General features: G+C 48.5%; 1 protein-coding gene across 1 annotated transcript in view; it reads right to left on the minus strand.

Moving 5' to 3' along the window:
• Nucleotides 1-5,760: 5,760 nt before the first annotated feature.
• SUFU (suppressor of fused homolog (Drosophila)) overlaps nt 5,761-16,837 on the minus strand; it is an 86,253-nt gene continuing 75,176 nt past the window's right edge. Inside the window, exons 10-11 of the mRNA XM_009698402.1 lie at nt 9,543-9,611; nt 5,761-6,330 (exon numbers count right to left, since the gene is read on the minus strand). Coding sequence (XP_009696704.1) covers nt 6,241-6,330; nt 9,543-9,611 — 159 coding nt within the window. The 3' untranslated portion in view covers nt 5,761-6,240. The remainder of the gene's footprint in view (nt 6,331-9,542; nt 9,612-16,837) is intronic.

The raw sequence follows: 16,837 nt of genomic DNA on the forward strand, positions 1-16,837 counted from the left end.
GCTGCAAATTGTCGCTTCAGGAAAAGCCAAAAGCCAAGAACAAAAGGGCCTGGAGCCCCCCAGCCCGTGATCAGTCACTGCTGGGATGACATGGCCACTCACACTCGCCTCCCCTTCCTCTGCCCCCCACGGGTTTCGCAGCCCGCTTGCTGCCGCAGGAGGAACAGCACCGGAGCTTCGTCGCCAGCGCCGCTAAGTCCTTCTGCGCCCATCCTGCCCACGGCATTGTCAACACATGCCGTGTTTATGTAGGACCTACCGCACACGGCGACAGCTTGATCCCTCCCACCCTTGCCGCTTGTGCAGCGGAGGGTTTCCAGAGCCGCACTTTCGCTGCAGTTGGGCCCCAGGGAAAGGAACAAAGGAGCCATTTTCATCTCCAGCCTCGCTGAGAGTGGAGGGAGAGGGCGAGAGAAAAGACCAGTGTTTGCAAAACACAACCACCGGCAGGAAATTTTCCTCCAGCTTTTCAAGGTTGGGTTTTTTTTCTGTCTCTTCCTCTTTTTAAAGAAGGGAGAGACAGCATCAGGGCAGTTTAGAAACAGCCAGGCACTGGCCAGCCACATTTGCCACGTGCAGCCCTTTCCGGGCTGACGTTCCTCTCCCGCTGTCGGGGCCCTACCAGCCGAACAGTTAACGATGCCATGGTCTTTCAGCGAAGGAAAGGGAAGGGGCTACCTTCATGGCAGACTAGAAATGATTTTTCTGATCCGATGTGCCGCTTACAATGATTTTATGGTCTGTCAGCGATTTTAGGGGAAACAGAATCATGGTACAAACAAAGAGGTGGTGAAGCACGATACAGGACAGGTTCACTGCTTGAGAGACAGGTCAACGCAGGGCCGGGTTTAAAACACACTTACAACCTCAGGCTTATTCTCCATTTGAAATTTTGGACTCATGTCGAACACAAGAGTTTTTTTTAAAAAGAAAAGAGAACAAGCAGTCACTGCACAACAGAAAAAATGTTACAAAAATAGTAGGTTGCTACAGAGCTCGTTAAAAACCGCCATGGTCCCAGAGACCTAAATCCAGCTTTAAAATCTTGGGAGGTGAACCCTGCCGGCAAACGTGCATTTTGAGATTGTTTTGGATACAGTTTGGCTGCTGCACAGGCTGGCATTTATCGATAGGGACAGATGCAGAGAAAGGGATTCCTGGTTGCTCGACAATTCATCTGCCCTTGCAGCTTCACTCACAGGGAGAATTAAGGCACAATACATACTCTAAATGGAGGGCAGTCACGTAGAGGACCAAGTCCTCGGGAGGTGGAAAGGCTCTCGTGGTGCTGGACCCCCTCCTCGCCTGGCCGTGATGGCGCAGGGGCTGAAGCCCAAGACTTCATACAACGGAGCCGCAGGGTGCAAGGCCATGCCCTGGGCTTCAGGAAAATCGGACACACGGGTCTAAGGGATGCCTCTGGCCTGAAGGTCTGCAGATCTCTTCTCCCCACCTGACATGCTGCTGCCTTGCCCCGGCCAGATACCAGCCGGCAAAGTGGGTCATGGACTCTAGATGCCTACCTAGGAGGAGAAAGTAGTCATCAGGACAGATAAAAAGCCGAGCAGCCATGATCCCATGCTGACCTGTTGTCTAACCCAGCGTCCTGTGAAGCATGCAGTCAACCAAACATTTTCCAGTGAAGCATCTGAGAAAGGTTTTGTGAGGAGCTGGGGGGACATTCGACAAAGGGAATGGACGGTGTATGAGCAATAAAGCTCACTCAGTGACCAGCCTGGAGGTTCTCATGAGGGGCAGCGGAGCACAAGCTCCACTTCCCACCCCACACTAATCAGAATAACAAATGAGCCAGGCTGCCACTCCCCATCTTTGACTCAACCTCAGATGGAGCTAACGCAGCCATTTGCAGTCTCTACCAGCAGCGACAGGTACAGGCCAGAGGGTGAACACGCAGTGGGATGTGCGTGCCCGGCTGCCTGCACCCGTGCAGGACCTCAGTATTCTTGGCATGGAAAAAAGGACTTGTCTGCAGGGACCTCATGCTGTGCTGAGGCCCTGATGATACTCACTTTGGTCTCTAGCTTCCCTGTGCCCACGTTAGCTCCCCTTGCAGTGTCCGAGATGCGTAAGGACTGCATCATCTTGAACAAGCCTGAGCTGAGGGCACAGGAAGGAGGCTGCTAACTGGCTCCCCCACCATCCAACCTCTCCCGAGCAATCTGCACCCTCCAAGCCAAGCATCGCTTTCAACTGTTGTTTTTTTTTTTTAAAGTTACACCCCCTAAATATTTCTACTGGTCGTGGATGAAAAACAACACAAGCCCCACTTCTTCAAAGACCATTTGATGACCCGATGGTGTAATTTCAAAAGCCATCCAAGAGCAACTGAATACGTGAAGGGCTTCAGAATATCATTTCAAATCACTGTTGGCAAATCTATGTACAGTAAAACCAATATATCACCATCCTCAAAGACATTATACACAGCAGGCACCACCTATCTAAGCCACTGAAAATATCACTGTAGGTCACACCAGCTACAAGACTGACTGCTCTGTTCAGATCGTATCCCAAATACTTTAATACTGAAACTATACATTCCTTCTCCTGTTTTTAATCACGAGTTGAGAGGGAGAGTAGTCTTGGCTTTTGGGACTTCTCTTGTCTCAGAATTGCTGTCACGTGTTGGATTTTCAAGGCATTGTGGGTTTGTCATAAGGCTCTTCAACTATGGAAAGATCCCTTTCGACCTGTATCGCAAGATTTCTCCAGGAGGGAGAAAGCCTATACTCGCTGCTTCTAGGCTGTGTTCATTTCCATCCAGATCGCTATCTTTAGCCAACACAAGCCTCAGGTTTTGGTTTCATACAATCCTGCTTCAGACCTTCTACACAATCTAGAAAAAATCAGCACCAGTGGACCTACCATCTCAGCAGGTTTGGGCTAGAAAGATACCATGGCATTTATTAACACTGATGCATTTCCCTTTTTCAAACTACTTGCTCACTAAAATACAAAGGTTTCTTTTCTATTTCCTTCACACACAGGCATGTCCTCTTGCCCCAAGATGAAAATATCCAAACTTGAGATCTCATTTACTTGCCAATGAGTAGGCCTTTGGCACGGTTGCAGACTTGATGTGAAGCGGGGAGGGGAGGTCCTGTGGGTGCACAGCTCTTCATGACACTGAGTAACATGCAACTTTCTTATTCTTAGGTAACTGTTGAGAGGCAGTGACACAACCTTGGAGCTTAAGGGCTGACTTTACCAGTTTCTCCTTATAGTTGTGCTAACAATAAGACAGAGATTTCTATTTTAGCAATTATTTGTCTAATATTTTTCCCCTTAACTAAATAAGAAGATTTAATTTCCTTCCCTTCAAACCTTCCCCTCAATTGTTATCTGGCTACCAGCAAAGATCTGTGAGAAAGTCTCTCAGAAATAGAGATTTCTGGCATGCCACCTGTTCATAACTCAAATACACAGAACTATATATAAATACATGACATGGAACAAAAATACACACACACAAGGATACTGGGTGGATTTTAAAATGCATTCAGCGCGCTCCATCTGAAGTCAATGAAAACCCAACCCAGAGCGTCTGATGAGAGTAAATATGGTGAGGAAAACACACACATCAGAAAGGCAGAACTGGAGCACAAGCCAGCTTGGAGGAGGTGCTTTCCCTGCGTACAGCACTGCATCCCTGCTGTGACGGCTCAAAGAGTTCATAGGGCAGGAGGTCCTAAGCTTTCCAGATGTGTGTCAGAGCCCAGAGAGGGTCTGATGGACTTCTCTCTGCCCCGTGCTGATCTCTGCAGGAACAGCAACAATTGACCTTCCAAACGTCCCTTCTCCACTAAGATGTGGATTTTAAGCTCCTTTTAATGAGAGCTAGCATCTGGAAACAAGGAAGAGCAGCCAGCATCGTGGCAACAGGCCAGCTCTGCTGCAGGCACCCCCAGCAAGCATGTACAAGAGCAATCCATGGGCTACTGTTGGCGGATGGCTTTGGGACAAAATTGTAGTTTCTGCCCTTGCCTTTTTCCCGACTGCCACAATTGTCTGTTTGTTCATTATCTTGCAGCGGGACACTTGGGCGCGTAATTTTTGAAGCTGGACTGGTACATTTTCATGCCGCCTTCTCGCCCACGCTGTCCCCTGCATATACATCTACAGTGCAGAAGGGATGCTTAGTGCTAACCAGGACAATGAAAACTGGCCAAGAGATCCCACGGATGAATGCAGTCTGCCACAGCACAGAAATCACTCTGGCTGGCACATGCAGATATCTGAAAGTTTGTTCTTTCACAGCAGGATTTTAAGATGATCCTCTGAGTTCAGACAAAATGACAAACTCATTTACATGTAAATTGCTTTCATAGCTTTGCAGAAAGGAAGGTTCTGCCGAGCAGTGCTGGACCCTGCATTTGGCCTGCCTTAAATTATAATATAACAACAATTATAATAATAGAAATACTACTTTGTACACAAAGCACACCCTCCCCAACAAACCCTGAAATGCTTCGGTAGGTCCTACAGCCCTCTAGTCAATAACCACCCTCTCTGCATAGAGACATTGAGTGACTTGCCTAAGGCCACAGAGGAATTCTGTAGCAAGTCCAAGGAATGCTTTGTGGCTCCTAGCTCTGCTTCTTGACCAACATTAACCAGTCTCAAATATATGCAAAAAACATCAAAGCTGAGTGCGCCAGGAAGAAGTTAAATCAGAAAACAAACAGAAAAACAACCCTGAGGTACTGTGAGGCCTCCTGGACTTTGCTGTTTGATCAGGGGAGTTAAGTGTTAAAAGCTTTTGTTACACTTGTATTATGATCACACAGCAACTGTGCATAAATCACCAAGTTATCTTGTAGGCAGAAAGGGGTGGAAGGAAAGCTTCACCTCCCCTGACAAGGAGTGAAGAGTTGTCACCGAAAGACAATGGGCAGAGGAAGGCTGGGGAATATGCATCAGAAACAACCTGCAACAGCAGCAGGGGGTAAAGCCTGCGGTGGTTTGCTGCAGCATATCCACAGGGGCCAGCATCTCGATGCAGAGACACAACCTGACCCTGCAGAGACTGTCTCCTCTGCACACCATGTTTTGCTCCAAGGAGGAAGCTACAGGGATCTAGAGAATGGGTCTTTTCAAACTGATTTTGTTGCTTTACAGTTCAAATCTATCTGAAAGGAGGGATGTCAGCAACAACAAGAGCCACCACAGCAAGGCTAGAGGGCAAAATGGAGCTGCACTAGCGCACAACCCTGCTGTAACAGGGAGAAGAGTTGGCTTTATTGAGGCTGAGTCTCCTTTCTGCTATGCAGGACAGCGGAGATCTCCATTTCATATGCTTTCGAGCAGGCCTCTGGATTCTGCAGAGCTGCTGAAGTTGTCCCTGTGAATAAATGGTCCTTTCTAGCTTCTCAAATTCTGTACAATAGCAAGGAAAAAATACTTGACAGTATCTCTTTAAAGATAAACACACTGTAAACAGGAGATCTCCCCCGCCCCGGTAGCTTTCTTCCTCCTGCTTGTGCAAAACCAGAGGTTGCGACCTTCCCTGGGGTTCAGGCACAAGGACAGGATACGCGAGAATAAAGTTGCCTCTGTTTGCAGTGATACCATAGCTAATAGCACCAAGACCAACACTTAAAACATGCCTAATTTGAGGGCAGGGAGGATCTGGGTTTGTTTTTCTTGACTGAACTAGAAAGTTCATCTTTAAATCTGTTCAGCTTCAAGCATGTGAGCTTTTGGCCTCCTTTAAACAGGGGAAATACCATTCCGTTTCTGAAAAGAAAAAAAAATAACACATGGAAGAACAGTTCTGCAGTCAGTAAAAGTTTGGCTAACAAAAGGACTCCAGAGTCACGTAAAGAACATTTAATCCATGGATTATAGGCTCGCACCTGGCAGAAATGCATGTGTAAATACAAGCGTGCAGAGCGTCTACACCCTGGGCTAAGGCAGAGAGGAGTTCTGTAGCTAGGAGAGAGAAAGGATTCTTACTACTAATTTTCATAGTTAAATATTTCTCACTCACACTCACACATACGCAGGCTGTTCCCAGAGAGCTCAGCCTTGGGAAGCATAAAGGAAAGGGCTCAGTTCGGTCTGGGCTGGTGCTGAGTAGCTCCTCTTCTGTTTGCAGTGGTTGTGCAGCAAACTCTTTTATTTGCACGCAGAGTTTTTACTGCATTAATTATCCTGTGAGTCACTGGGTAATGGACAGTAACTTGGCTCTCCCAGTTGTCAGAAGGGTGTAATTCAGCTCTAATGCAGCGGGTTGTCGAACACGGCATCTGGCAAGATGGAAACTTTCAGTTTCTTTTCAGGCCAGCTGTACTCCTTTGGAAGTTTAAACTGTAAGACAGTAGAGAGAATCAGTTAATATATAGCGCTGCAACCTGCACAGACAAAACAAAATCGTTGCAAAGGCAGGCAGCCCCATGTCATTATTATTTTTTAAAACAAGAGGCCACTAAGAAAACATTTCCCCATCAGTATGTTTTGGACAGCAGTGGACATTAGATAATGTGGCCTGTGCCTCAGCTGCCAAAGTAAAGTTCTGAGATTTCAGCCCAAGCACTGTTTATTTCATCAGACGGATTCTGGAGGGTTTCTGCCCATATCACCATTTCTCCTCCCCAACCTCTCTGAAAATTCACAGCAGAAGTATCTCCCCTCCTACCTGACCATGTCCCTTTCACCCATCCTGGCCCCAGAGCCCCTTGTTTGCTTTAAAGGGAGGCTTATGGCAGCTTTCAAGCTCTTGTTCATACAGGGTGGGAAGTAAGTGAGCTAGCATGGCTCTGCTGGGTGACCGGCTTGCAAATGGCCATCACCTCCAGGAGGTCAAACTGTGCTGCCCTGGCTGGGGAGAGCCAGTGTGCCTGTGCCTGAACAGTATTTCTGGTCCAGCCCTACCTACCCACCTCTTTGCAGAGTGCCTGTACAATGCCTCATATTCACACAGGCACTTGGCTGCTCAGGCTGTTTTGCAACATTGATTGAAGCACACGGAATGGAGATTTTTTTTTGCCCTGTCCTAGTTTACACAGCACTGTCTCTGGCCAATGTTTCCCAAACAAGGCAAGTGCACTGGTCCCATCCTGATGTTGCTCCAGGGCACCTCGCCTTAGGCTGGGAAGTCACCCCAACATCTCTGATCCTAAACATGACCATGTAGGGATGGAGCTCCTTATCACCAACCCTCCTGACAACCACATTTGACCAGGGCCCACGCATTCACACAGATCTCTCAAAAACAGCTCTGTGCGGGGTGTGGGAGGTTGGGGTTAGAATCTTTTAGGCTACAAATCTGCCCATCCACAGCTGGATGGCAACCAGTTCTGCACAAGCATTTCACGCAATCCCAGTGCCCAGCCTGAGGGTCCAAAACATGTGGAGGGCAGCTCTGTTAGCCAGTTTGCAGTATCATTTTGGTTTTAAAACTCTGCTGCAATCACAGCGTAGCACCGCTTGACACTGCAATAATCCCCAACACCCAGACAGGACTCCCAGGCAGGAATCTAACCGGGATCCCACACCACCAGTGACAATCTGACCTGGAGGCAGCTAATTCAGAACGGTTACGGATACAGTGGTCCTCTCCTAGGAGAGTCCTCAGACCAAGGCCAGCAGCGCCGTAAGCTTTCCAGGGGCTATGTGAATTAGAGAGTTGGTACAAAGGGACAGTGACCTGCAAATCATCCATCTTTATCCAATTACTTGTCTTTCTTCCCATAAGCGCCCTGTTTCTGAAGGACATGAACACATGCCCAGCGGCAGGTTCCAGCTAAAGGGGATCTCCTCCACCTGCCTGCTCCACAGCTGGGGCAGCTCTAACATGAATTTGCTCCTGACCTTGCTTCATTTGCAACCGTGTATGAGGGTAACCTGCAGTTGGTACCCACTGACCTTCGTATGCTGGGCTGGCAGTTCAGGGTCTAACCCATGATCTGAGGGCATGGCAGGAGGATCCTTCAGGATAGTGGCTACCATAAACTCCCACTCTTTCTCCTCTAGGAAACATGAACAGCCCAAGTCCCACTTATGGTTGTTTTTTTTAAACTCGAGCCCTGCGTATAGCTTGCACCATATAATTTAGTGGTTCTACACTGCCCAGGGGATTCTTCAGAGTTCAATGTCTAGGGTATGTGAAAAACATGTTAAAAGATACTCAGACAGATAATTTCACTTAACACAGGTGGCTCTTTATGCAGCAAAGGAAAGACTCTCCTTGCAGCGCTTCGTTCTACCACACGAGTATCATCAGCAACATCAGGGCTGCTAAGGAATGCCTTCAGTTGGCCCAAACCAGGATCCTGCAAGTTACAAATCCTTGGAGGAATCTGGATGCTGAAAGATCACGTTTCATCTCAAGTATTTTCCCTTTTATAAACAGGAGTGGTTCCAAAGCAGTCCTCTTGGAGAAGTCATCCTTTGCATTTGTTTGTTTTTCACTTTTTAATTTAGCAAAGTCACAGTAACTCGGAACCAAACACCCAGTTACTGTGCCAGGAGCTGCCATGCTCATTGCCTCTGCCTCTCAGCGGAGAGCGAAGGAACATGAGCCATCCAAAGTCTTAACTAAAGGGCCTTCAAACCAAAGTGCTCCTGGGCTTCCATGTCACTAGCAAAAATGAGCTTTGGATTAGGTTTAACTGGATAAAAGCTGGCCTGAAAGTCACCGCGCAGCCAGCGGCATGCTCCCCTCACTCACAGAGTGAAGAACACCCTGGCATTAAATCAGCTCTGGATTAAACAATTAGAGCCCTGAGATTTTCCTGGGGGGAGCAGGGCAAGAGATAGGAGGGTTGCTCTACAAGCCAAGGAAAGTTTCTTTAGAGTCTGCAGGGAGCTGTAAAAAATGGGATTAAAAATATTACATGTCATTTCTGCCACTGCTCTTTGAAGTCAAGCATAATATTTATATGGCATGCATGGGAGACAGGGTGTTAAATGTTCCCCAGGAAGAGATCACATGGCAGGGGGAAGTTTAGTACCGCACAGCAAAGCTTTATAAAGCTCCCTTGGCTGCTGCTATAACGCTTCCAGGCTGGTGATAGTCCTCCACACGCCGTGCAGGGGCAGCAGGTGAAGGCCAAGTAGCAGATGTGAAAAAGTCCCTGTTCCCCAAACCCAAAAAAGGAGGCCTCTACAACAGATTGCTCAGCAGTAAATGTGCTGCCACTGCTTTCAGCCTTTCTGAAGGCGAGGAAGGTGATGTGCCTGGAGCTGCTGCCAAGGATACCATGCACGGCATGGAGGAAACCCTGCCACCTGGTCCAGGGGCTGCACTGCTTTGATTCAGGGTGCTCAGATATCACATTGGGAAAGATGCTGCTGGGAAGGAAATGCAGAGTCTCCCTTAATATCCATCCCTGCCCTCTATTTCTTCCAACCCCTTCTCTCAGTGCCTTAGTTCACAGCAGATGTGAAGGTTTAGCAAGGCCTCGTCTACAGGGCAGGGCTACAGCCTGTAAGCTGACAGAAGGATGAAAGTAAAGCTGCAGGACAGGCTGAGCTCTCTGGGACAGTGCATGGGAGATATGGGAATGATGCAGCCTTACTTCCTCTGGAGAATTCAGATCTTCTAAATCTTCCAGCATTCTCTCTACGAACTCTTCGGTCAATAGGATCTGCAAAGGAAATACAGTAGTTTATGCCTTTACACTCCTAGTTTTAGCTAACTGCAAAGAAACAGAACAACTTCTGCAGAGAGCAGACTGTACCAGCTCACTCCTTCCCCTATGTCCTTCTTTCCCGCAATACAAAGTCTTGAGGGCAAGGAGCTCCTAACTTTGCCTCCCAGCCCAACCACTGAAAAAAAATGTTAAAATTATACAGCAATCTTTTTTGACCCTCAATTATCTTCCTCAGCCTAAAATTAGAGGCTCGGCTTTAGACAGACAGAGTGGGGAAGGAGGAAAAGGGGTCAAGATAACAACTGTTGGAGAGACAGTGGGAGACAGCTACTTTCATCTGATCCATTGAAGTTAAGTTCACAGTTTAATCGGGAAACAGCAGCACAGAGAGAGCCTGAGACCCGTACAGAGCCAGTGCTTTGGGCACGGGGAGGGCTCTGACCTGAGTGCTGCACATCATTCAGATGAATCAGATGCTGGATACCGGAGATGCTCCCAGAGGTGCCCATGGCAGGCACCTCCACATTGTATTGCACGTGCCCATCGCACGTGCCTGTGCTGAGAAAGCTTTTGGCTCGTGTCAAGGCCAGGCTGGCAAGCACGAAGCAGCCCAGGAAAGCAGCTGCAGACGGGTCAAAATTCTCAGCTGAGGGCCACGACTCTGGTTCCAGGGAGCGCCCCCCCCCAAGTCATACAAACCAGAGACACCGGAGGGGGAAACCAGCCCCAGGAATTCAATGGGAGGAACTCCCACCTTCTTTAAAAAAGCACGTGATAGCCAAAAGCAAACACATCCTGCTTCTCTTCACAACAGCCGTAAAGGCCAGAGCTCCAGGCAGGCCAGCTGGCTTGGCACAGGAGCAGAGACAGCAGTGTGGGACCAGGCAAACATCCCCACGCGGTGAGGGGGCCTTGGAGCGGCAAAAAATAGGTTGCAGCAGTATCCAGCAGATTATTCCCATTTCAGCCTACAGGTTTGTTTCTTCCCCCTGGCTCCTCTCCTTTCCTTCCTCCGCTCCACCCTTCCCTCTGTCTCTGGCATTGCTTTCCATCCTGAAGCAACCACCATCCCCATGCCCCCTTTCTCGTCCTTCCCTTTCCTTGTTCTCCCCAGCCACGAGCTCTGTGCTCCCTCCCAAAGAAGGGACGGTTCCAGCACCACACACTGATGGAGCTAAGTGCCCAGCCCCATGGCTCTCCCCTGATCCCTCCAGCTCACCTCTGGAAGAGGGGCAGCCAGGCTGTCCCACCTCCGTGCAGCAAGCCACCCTCCCATGCCCACCAGTTCCTTGCTGCCAGTAACATCAGTGGGGAGCGAGTGACCACCAGGATGCCACGGGCTGTTTGGCAATTGGAAGGCTCTGGGCTCCATTTTGGTAACAGAGCAGGGCTACTGGACAGAAGGAGAAAGGGAAGACTCTGGTCTCCCTTTCTTCCTTTGGATGGCAAGAGAAGAGACCCAAAACCACCAAATCCAGATCTGAGAGCTATTAGGTATCTGCAGTTCTGTCCCCTTCAACCATGCCACCCTGCTGCCATTGCACACAGATTTCACAGGAGATGAAGGAACTGCAACCTCCCCTCTCCACCACATTCTCCTCTTTGCTTAGCTTCAACCTGCAGCAGGCTCTAGGCCAGGGTTTACGACCGAGCTGCTCAGTATGGATGCAGGCACCTCCATAAGGCCGTTTTGATCATACCTCAAGTCTGAAAAAACCCTGCTTCATCTAGGAGCCAGGAGCTTGCTGCTTTGGACAGGACTCTGCAACCTGGCACGGATCTGCAGACTGGCAAGCTGAGAAACATTGCACTGAAACACGCAGTACCACCGCAAACTACTGCAGTCTCCTTGTAGGAGCCTGTAACTATTCTGCCTGTTGAAGTGGAGACACTCGTTTGTTGACTGTTTGCAGGAGGAGGAAGCCGTCTGTCCGTGTTGGAGGCAGGAGGGCAACCCGATCGCTCAGCTCAGAAGGAAGAGCTGGGTGGGGAGCTGGGGCTCTGTACGGAGCAGATCGCTTTCTGCGGAGGTGCAGCCTGCAATGGGGTGAGGGAATGAAAACAATTTGGCAGACATCAAAATCTACAGAACAGCCGGAAAAAGGAGGAGGAATTGGTATTCACAGCAATCAGGCAAGGAGGAAATGAATATTCAGCCATCCACGGATGAGCAAAAATGCCAGAGGTTGGGATGGGTGAGAGAGCAAGAATGAGGAGCTGCAGCTTTGGCAGGGGGACTGTAAGACAAGCGCAGCAGGAAGACCCCTGGGCGCTCCCAAGGTGCCAGAGGCAGGAGAGAAATGGGAACCACGTGTTCGAGGCAGCCAGCTGCGCCGAGGCTGGAGGAAAACAAGACGGGGTATGCAGGGGTAAACAGCAAAGGGTGGAGAGAGTGAAGGGGGGAACAGGTCAGGTCCCGGCTAAGCCACAGACTCCCAGAGTAGGGACAAACCTACGTGGAGCACTGTGGCTAACACTCACCTGGGGTGCAACCCCCTGAGATGGCTGAGCCCATCTGCAGCTCACTGCCCCCTCTCAGTGAATTTTGGTAATCCAGCTGAAAAAAACCCCAATTCCACTGATGTAGTAAGCTGAACTGGCTCCCTGAAGGGTCTGACAAGTGGAGTGGGACAGGAGTCCACAGCTCAGCTGTCTTGTGGACTGTGTTTGTGGGATCAATGCAATGGAAGCCTGCTCTGTGCAGCACGCTGAGAGAAGATGGCAGTGCCGTTCTGCAAGCCCTGCAGAGACGGTTAACTTTGGTGGAGGACAGGCGTCACAGGCTGCAATGACAAACTGCTGCAGTGACATTCACACAGTGTGTCACTCAGAGCCCGACCTCAACAGCCTGAGTCAGAAAAAAGCACCCCAAACCCTACGACCCCACACTGCTGGGGAGACCTGCTCTCCTTCCTAGAGAAGAAGGGAGTCTCTGAAGCATGGGTGTAACCAAACGAACAAGCAGCCATGTCCCTCGACACATGAAACCGGCACTCTTGAGCTCTCCCGAGGAAGCAGGGGGAAGGCATGCCTCCGCAGCACACCGACTGCTGAAGAGGGCTGTGAAGCAAGAAGTATTGTCATCCTGGATTCGCATCCAGACAAGATTTCTCCTCATACAAGTAGCCCAATCAAAATGGGCCAAGAGCATTAAGGCCTGTGCTCATAGATCAGGCTGCCATCCCCACCTGCGATCAGCAAAACCACCTTCATGCTGGTGAGTGAGTCTTTGCTCCTATGGAAAAGGATGAGAATAAACCCAATCCCATCTCAGCTTCCCTCACTCACAATATTTCAGGTTTCCAGTTCTTGTAGCAAGCCTGCTCCTGCACAGTATGATACCCCATTACATTAACACACACACACACGTTATATGTGCATGATATTAAAGGTGACATTCCCGGCAAATAAACATGACAGACTGCCATTGCTCTAGGCACCTAATTTAATTTCCTCTGGGATTTAAACCTTAGAAGCTCAAATTAAACAAACAGGCCCTGTTCACTTTATATTTTAGACTTGAATCTAGAGTTTTCCTCCGATGCTGTTAACTGATCTTATCAACAGGACACTGCACAGAGATCACAATGATGAAGCAGTTCATTCCCTTCCCAAAGGAAAACACGAGCCCTGCTGTTGTGCTGCAGCCATGGGAAAAGCCAACGCAATCTGGAGGGCAAACGAAGCTGTCTGATGTGCACTGAACAGGCCTCTTCTCCCATGAAATCTTTCGGCTGGTGCTGAGGAAGCAAAGGAGCTCTCCCGAGCGGCAGTGGGTGTCCCGGGTGCCGCAGCAGCCGGGTGCTCGCAGCGCCGTGTTTTCACAGCTCTGTGCAAACACTCCCGCCGGCCCAGCCTGCTGAAGCTGGTTACAGGGTGTAGCTCAGCCTTTGTAATGGCTGTTTGCAGTATGAACAGGGAACGGCCTTGCCAGCCAGCTGCGGGTATCTGAAACATCTCCTTCAGTGCTGCACGGTCCTGCTCGCACTAGGATCTCCCTGACCTGACCCAGAGAGGCCTGGACACGTGCTATCCCATGGCTAGCAGATGTAGATTCCATTTTCTGCATGCTTTGTGGCTGTTAGTCATGCTAGCCATGCTGCAGGTGCTTGGAAGATGACGACCAGCCAAAAGATAAGTTCTTGTTTTCTATCACAGGTACCTACCGCACAACTGAGGTCCGAAGTTTGGGTTCTCACTGCTTCACTAACAGCTGCGTGTGCCCAGACACGTTACAAAATACCAGGCACGGCTGTCTTATCCAGGTGGATGTGTTCAGGGAACACACAGGCTGCATGCATGATGTCTCCCTCTCGTGGCAAGTCTCACCTGAGCTTGCTGAAACCTACTTCTTACCTACAGGGCTTACCTACGAGTCAACTGAAGGAGCTTGTGTTGGAGCTTTCAGTGTTGAAACTTTCATACCCGCAGATAGTTGAGAAACCTGTATCGTGACTCGTTACAGGTATGTGGCTGTAAGTGTATGAAAACAGGCAAGATCTAAAAATGTACACAAGGTCATGGAGCTCCAGACAAGTTTGAGTTCGGCTGACTTTGAAATTAATTGGTGCTTAGTGAAACATTAAAGACTTTATAGTCAGCTTATAAGTACCACCCCACAGTTAACACCCCATCTCTCACTATAGGGTTCAACACTACCGTGAAGGCTTGAAATTCTCAGCTCAGGAAAGGCTGGCTGGGGCCAGAGATCACACCGATGTTGAAAGCCTGGCACAGCTGGCAAATCTTTGATCAAGGAAGACCCTCAGAAGCTTAGCTAGGAATCGAGCTGCAGCTCTGTCCAGCTTCAGGAAACACGCTTTGTCCAGGGCAAGGCACAAGCAATTAGCCCAGGGACAATTAAGCGGGGATGCTTTTACTGATAATACCCAATTTTCTTGCCTACCTAGAAACAAACCAAACAATCCCACACTTTGCCCTAGTGCTTTGTTTGCATTAAACACTGCCACTGGCTTTTCTAGCAGGTTTGTCAAAGAAAGGAAACCATGTTTTATTAGTTCTGGACTTAGCACAGACCTGGCTTGTATGGCTCAGCCAGAGAAGGTGGGGACACATTGCAATAAACCCCTATGTAAACCATACCAACCCTTCTAAGAAACTATTCATCCATCCAGGTGCTCTGCTTGGAATGGGTGGAGCAGTTGTACCCTAAGCCACATGTCAGCTGTTACATCTGCAAATATCCAGCAACTTTTAGGAGCCCTTTGCCCTGAAAATGTTTTAGTTTAATTCCTGTCAATAGCACAGCAAAAAGTTAAGTTAAAGTGCGTCAGCACTTCCCACTGAAATTAAACATCACCAATAAAAACCTCCCATGTATCATGCTTTGTGCCACAAGCATCCCCCAGCCCTTCTCTCTGCTCTCCCCTTGGCTTGGCCTCTTTCGCACTGCTTTGCTTTGACTGCAAGTGGCTCTGGGCAGAGGCCTTGTCACTGCATCTTTCTACGTCACACCCAGCCCTGACACTGTCTGAAGAGGTCACCTTGCTGCCTGAATCCACCACAGCTCTCATTACAGCCTCAAAGGTACCAGTATTGCAACAAACACCTTTGATGGGAAATTCCACTGTTGCTCTTCCAGGAGATTCACAACCCTCCTAGTAAAGGAAAAACATCCACTCACAGATGCCTCAGGGACCCTATTGCTTCACACCGTGATGTTACAATCCAGAAGAGGAAGTATTATGATGACGCTGAAAGATTTTGACCTTGTGGGATCTCTCCACGACATTCCCAACTACAAGGCTGATCCTGGGGACCTGAGCTCCTCAAAGCCCAGCGTGACAAGACCTGTCTTGCAGACAGGGCTGCTTTAAGAGAACACATAAAGTTTGGCTCAGCTGGCGAGAGGGCTGACAAGGGAGCCAATACCCATTCTTTCAGAGTGAAAAAGCAAAGGAAGAACAGGCATTTCAGAGAATGCTCCAAGTGGTTGGAAGAAAACCTACACAAAGTAGTCAAAATGTAGTTTGAGTAGCAAGGGAGGGGCATTAGGTAGCAGGATAGTCAGTCGGCTTAAGAAGGATGAAAGAACTTGATTCATCCAAAACTAGCCTGGACAAAGTACTAGAGAACATGTTGCAGGAGAGTCGATATGGGGAGGATCATGATGACCTAACAGGACATTTCCACCCTATTGTAAGTTTCTCCTAGTCTCTCATTCAGCAGTAAGGAAGAACACAAATGGATAAAGCAGTGAGGTTTTGGGGAGTGTTTGGGGGATAAACTTACTGGAAAAGTCTTAGCTTAGATTTTCTAGACCTGCTCAAGAATTTGGGGGAAGTGACCCAAAAGATTCTGAAAAAGTTTGTCTTGGGGTAGATGCATAAAACTGCTTTGGAGAAGAGCAGGTTATAGCTGCACATGACTTAAACCAGTTTGTGGGTGTTGTCCTTAAACTCACCATGCTAGCTGTAACACATCTATTCAAGTTTGGGGAGACTAAAAATCAATCCCTATCTCTTCAAGAGAGGACTCGACCCACAGCTGCCACTTACAAGCGAGCATCTCAAGGATCAGAGTAGCTCTTTCAAATGTTGCTTTGAACCTCTGCTGCTGCCATTATGCCAATGTGCATAAATGATTTAACATGTGGTATAGCAAAGAGAAGAACCAGATGTGCTCATTTCCAGGGGAATGTCCTAACACTACCGGAACAGAGTCATTCTCTTGTGCTTTCTGTCTCTGTGACTAATTCAGTGTTTTATATGATGTGGAACAACTCCAATTGGATGAGCTGAGGAAGAACCAAAATACCCTATAGTTGTGGAGCCCATAAAGCCAAGAAGTAGAAATAGGGGTTCAAATAAAAGGAAGGCAATACAATGCAAGTTTCTCATATCCTGCGTGAGTGTTTTATCCCTCAAATATCGATTAGAGAAGGCCAAACTTCTAAAACTCCAGTTCCATTTTGCAAAACTAGATTAATTTTTTTTTTGCTGTTTTTATTGAAGAAAACCTTCTATTTCTGGTTTCATTCAACGCAAAAGGATTTTTTTTTCAGTTTTTGGTCTCTTTAAGGCTTTTGTTTCAGCAAGAAAAACTGACAATATTTAAAGATTGGGCTCAGTCTGATCTTCTTTCCCAGATTTTTCACTTAGGTTGCCAAACCAAAAGAATGGATCATCCCCCATGACCCTGCTCACAGTAATATCCCCTGCCCCCCCGCCCCCCGCCACAACTGCCCGCACAGATAGCGC

This window comes from Cariama cristata, unplaced genomic scaffold (genome assembly GCF_000690535.1).
Source record: "Cariama cristata isolate BGI_N322 unplaced genomic scaffold, ASM69053v1 scaffold29664, whole genome shotgun sequence".
NCBI classification, from domain to species: Eukaryota; Metazoa; Chordata; class Aves; order Cariamiformes; family Cariamidae; genus Cariama; species Cariama cristata.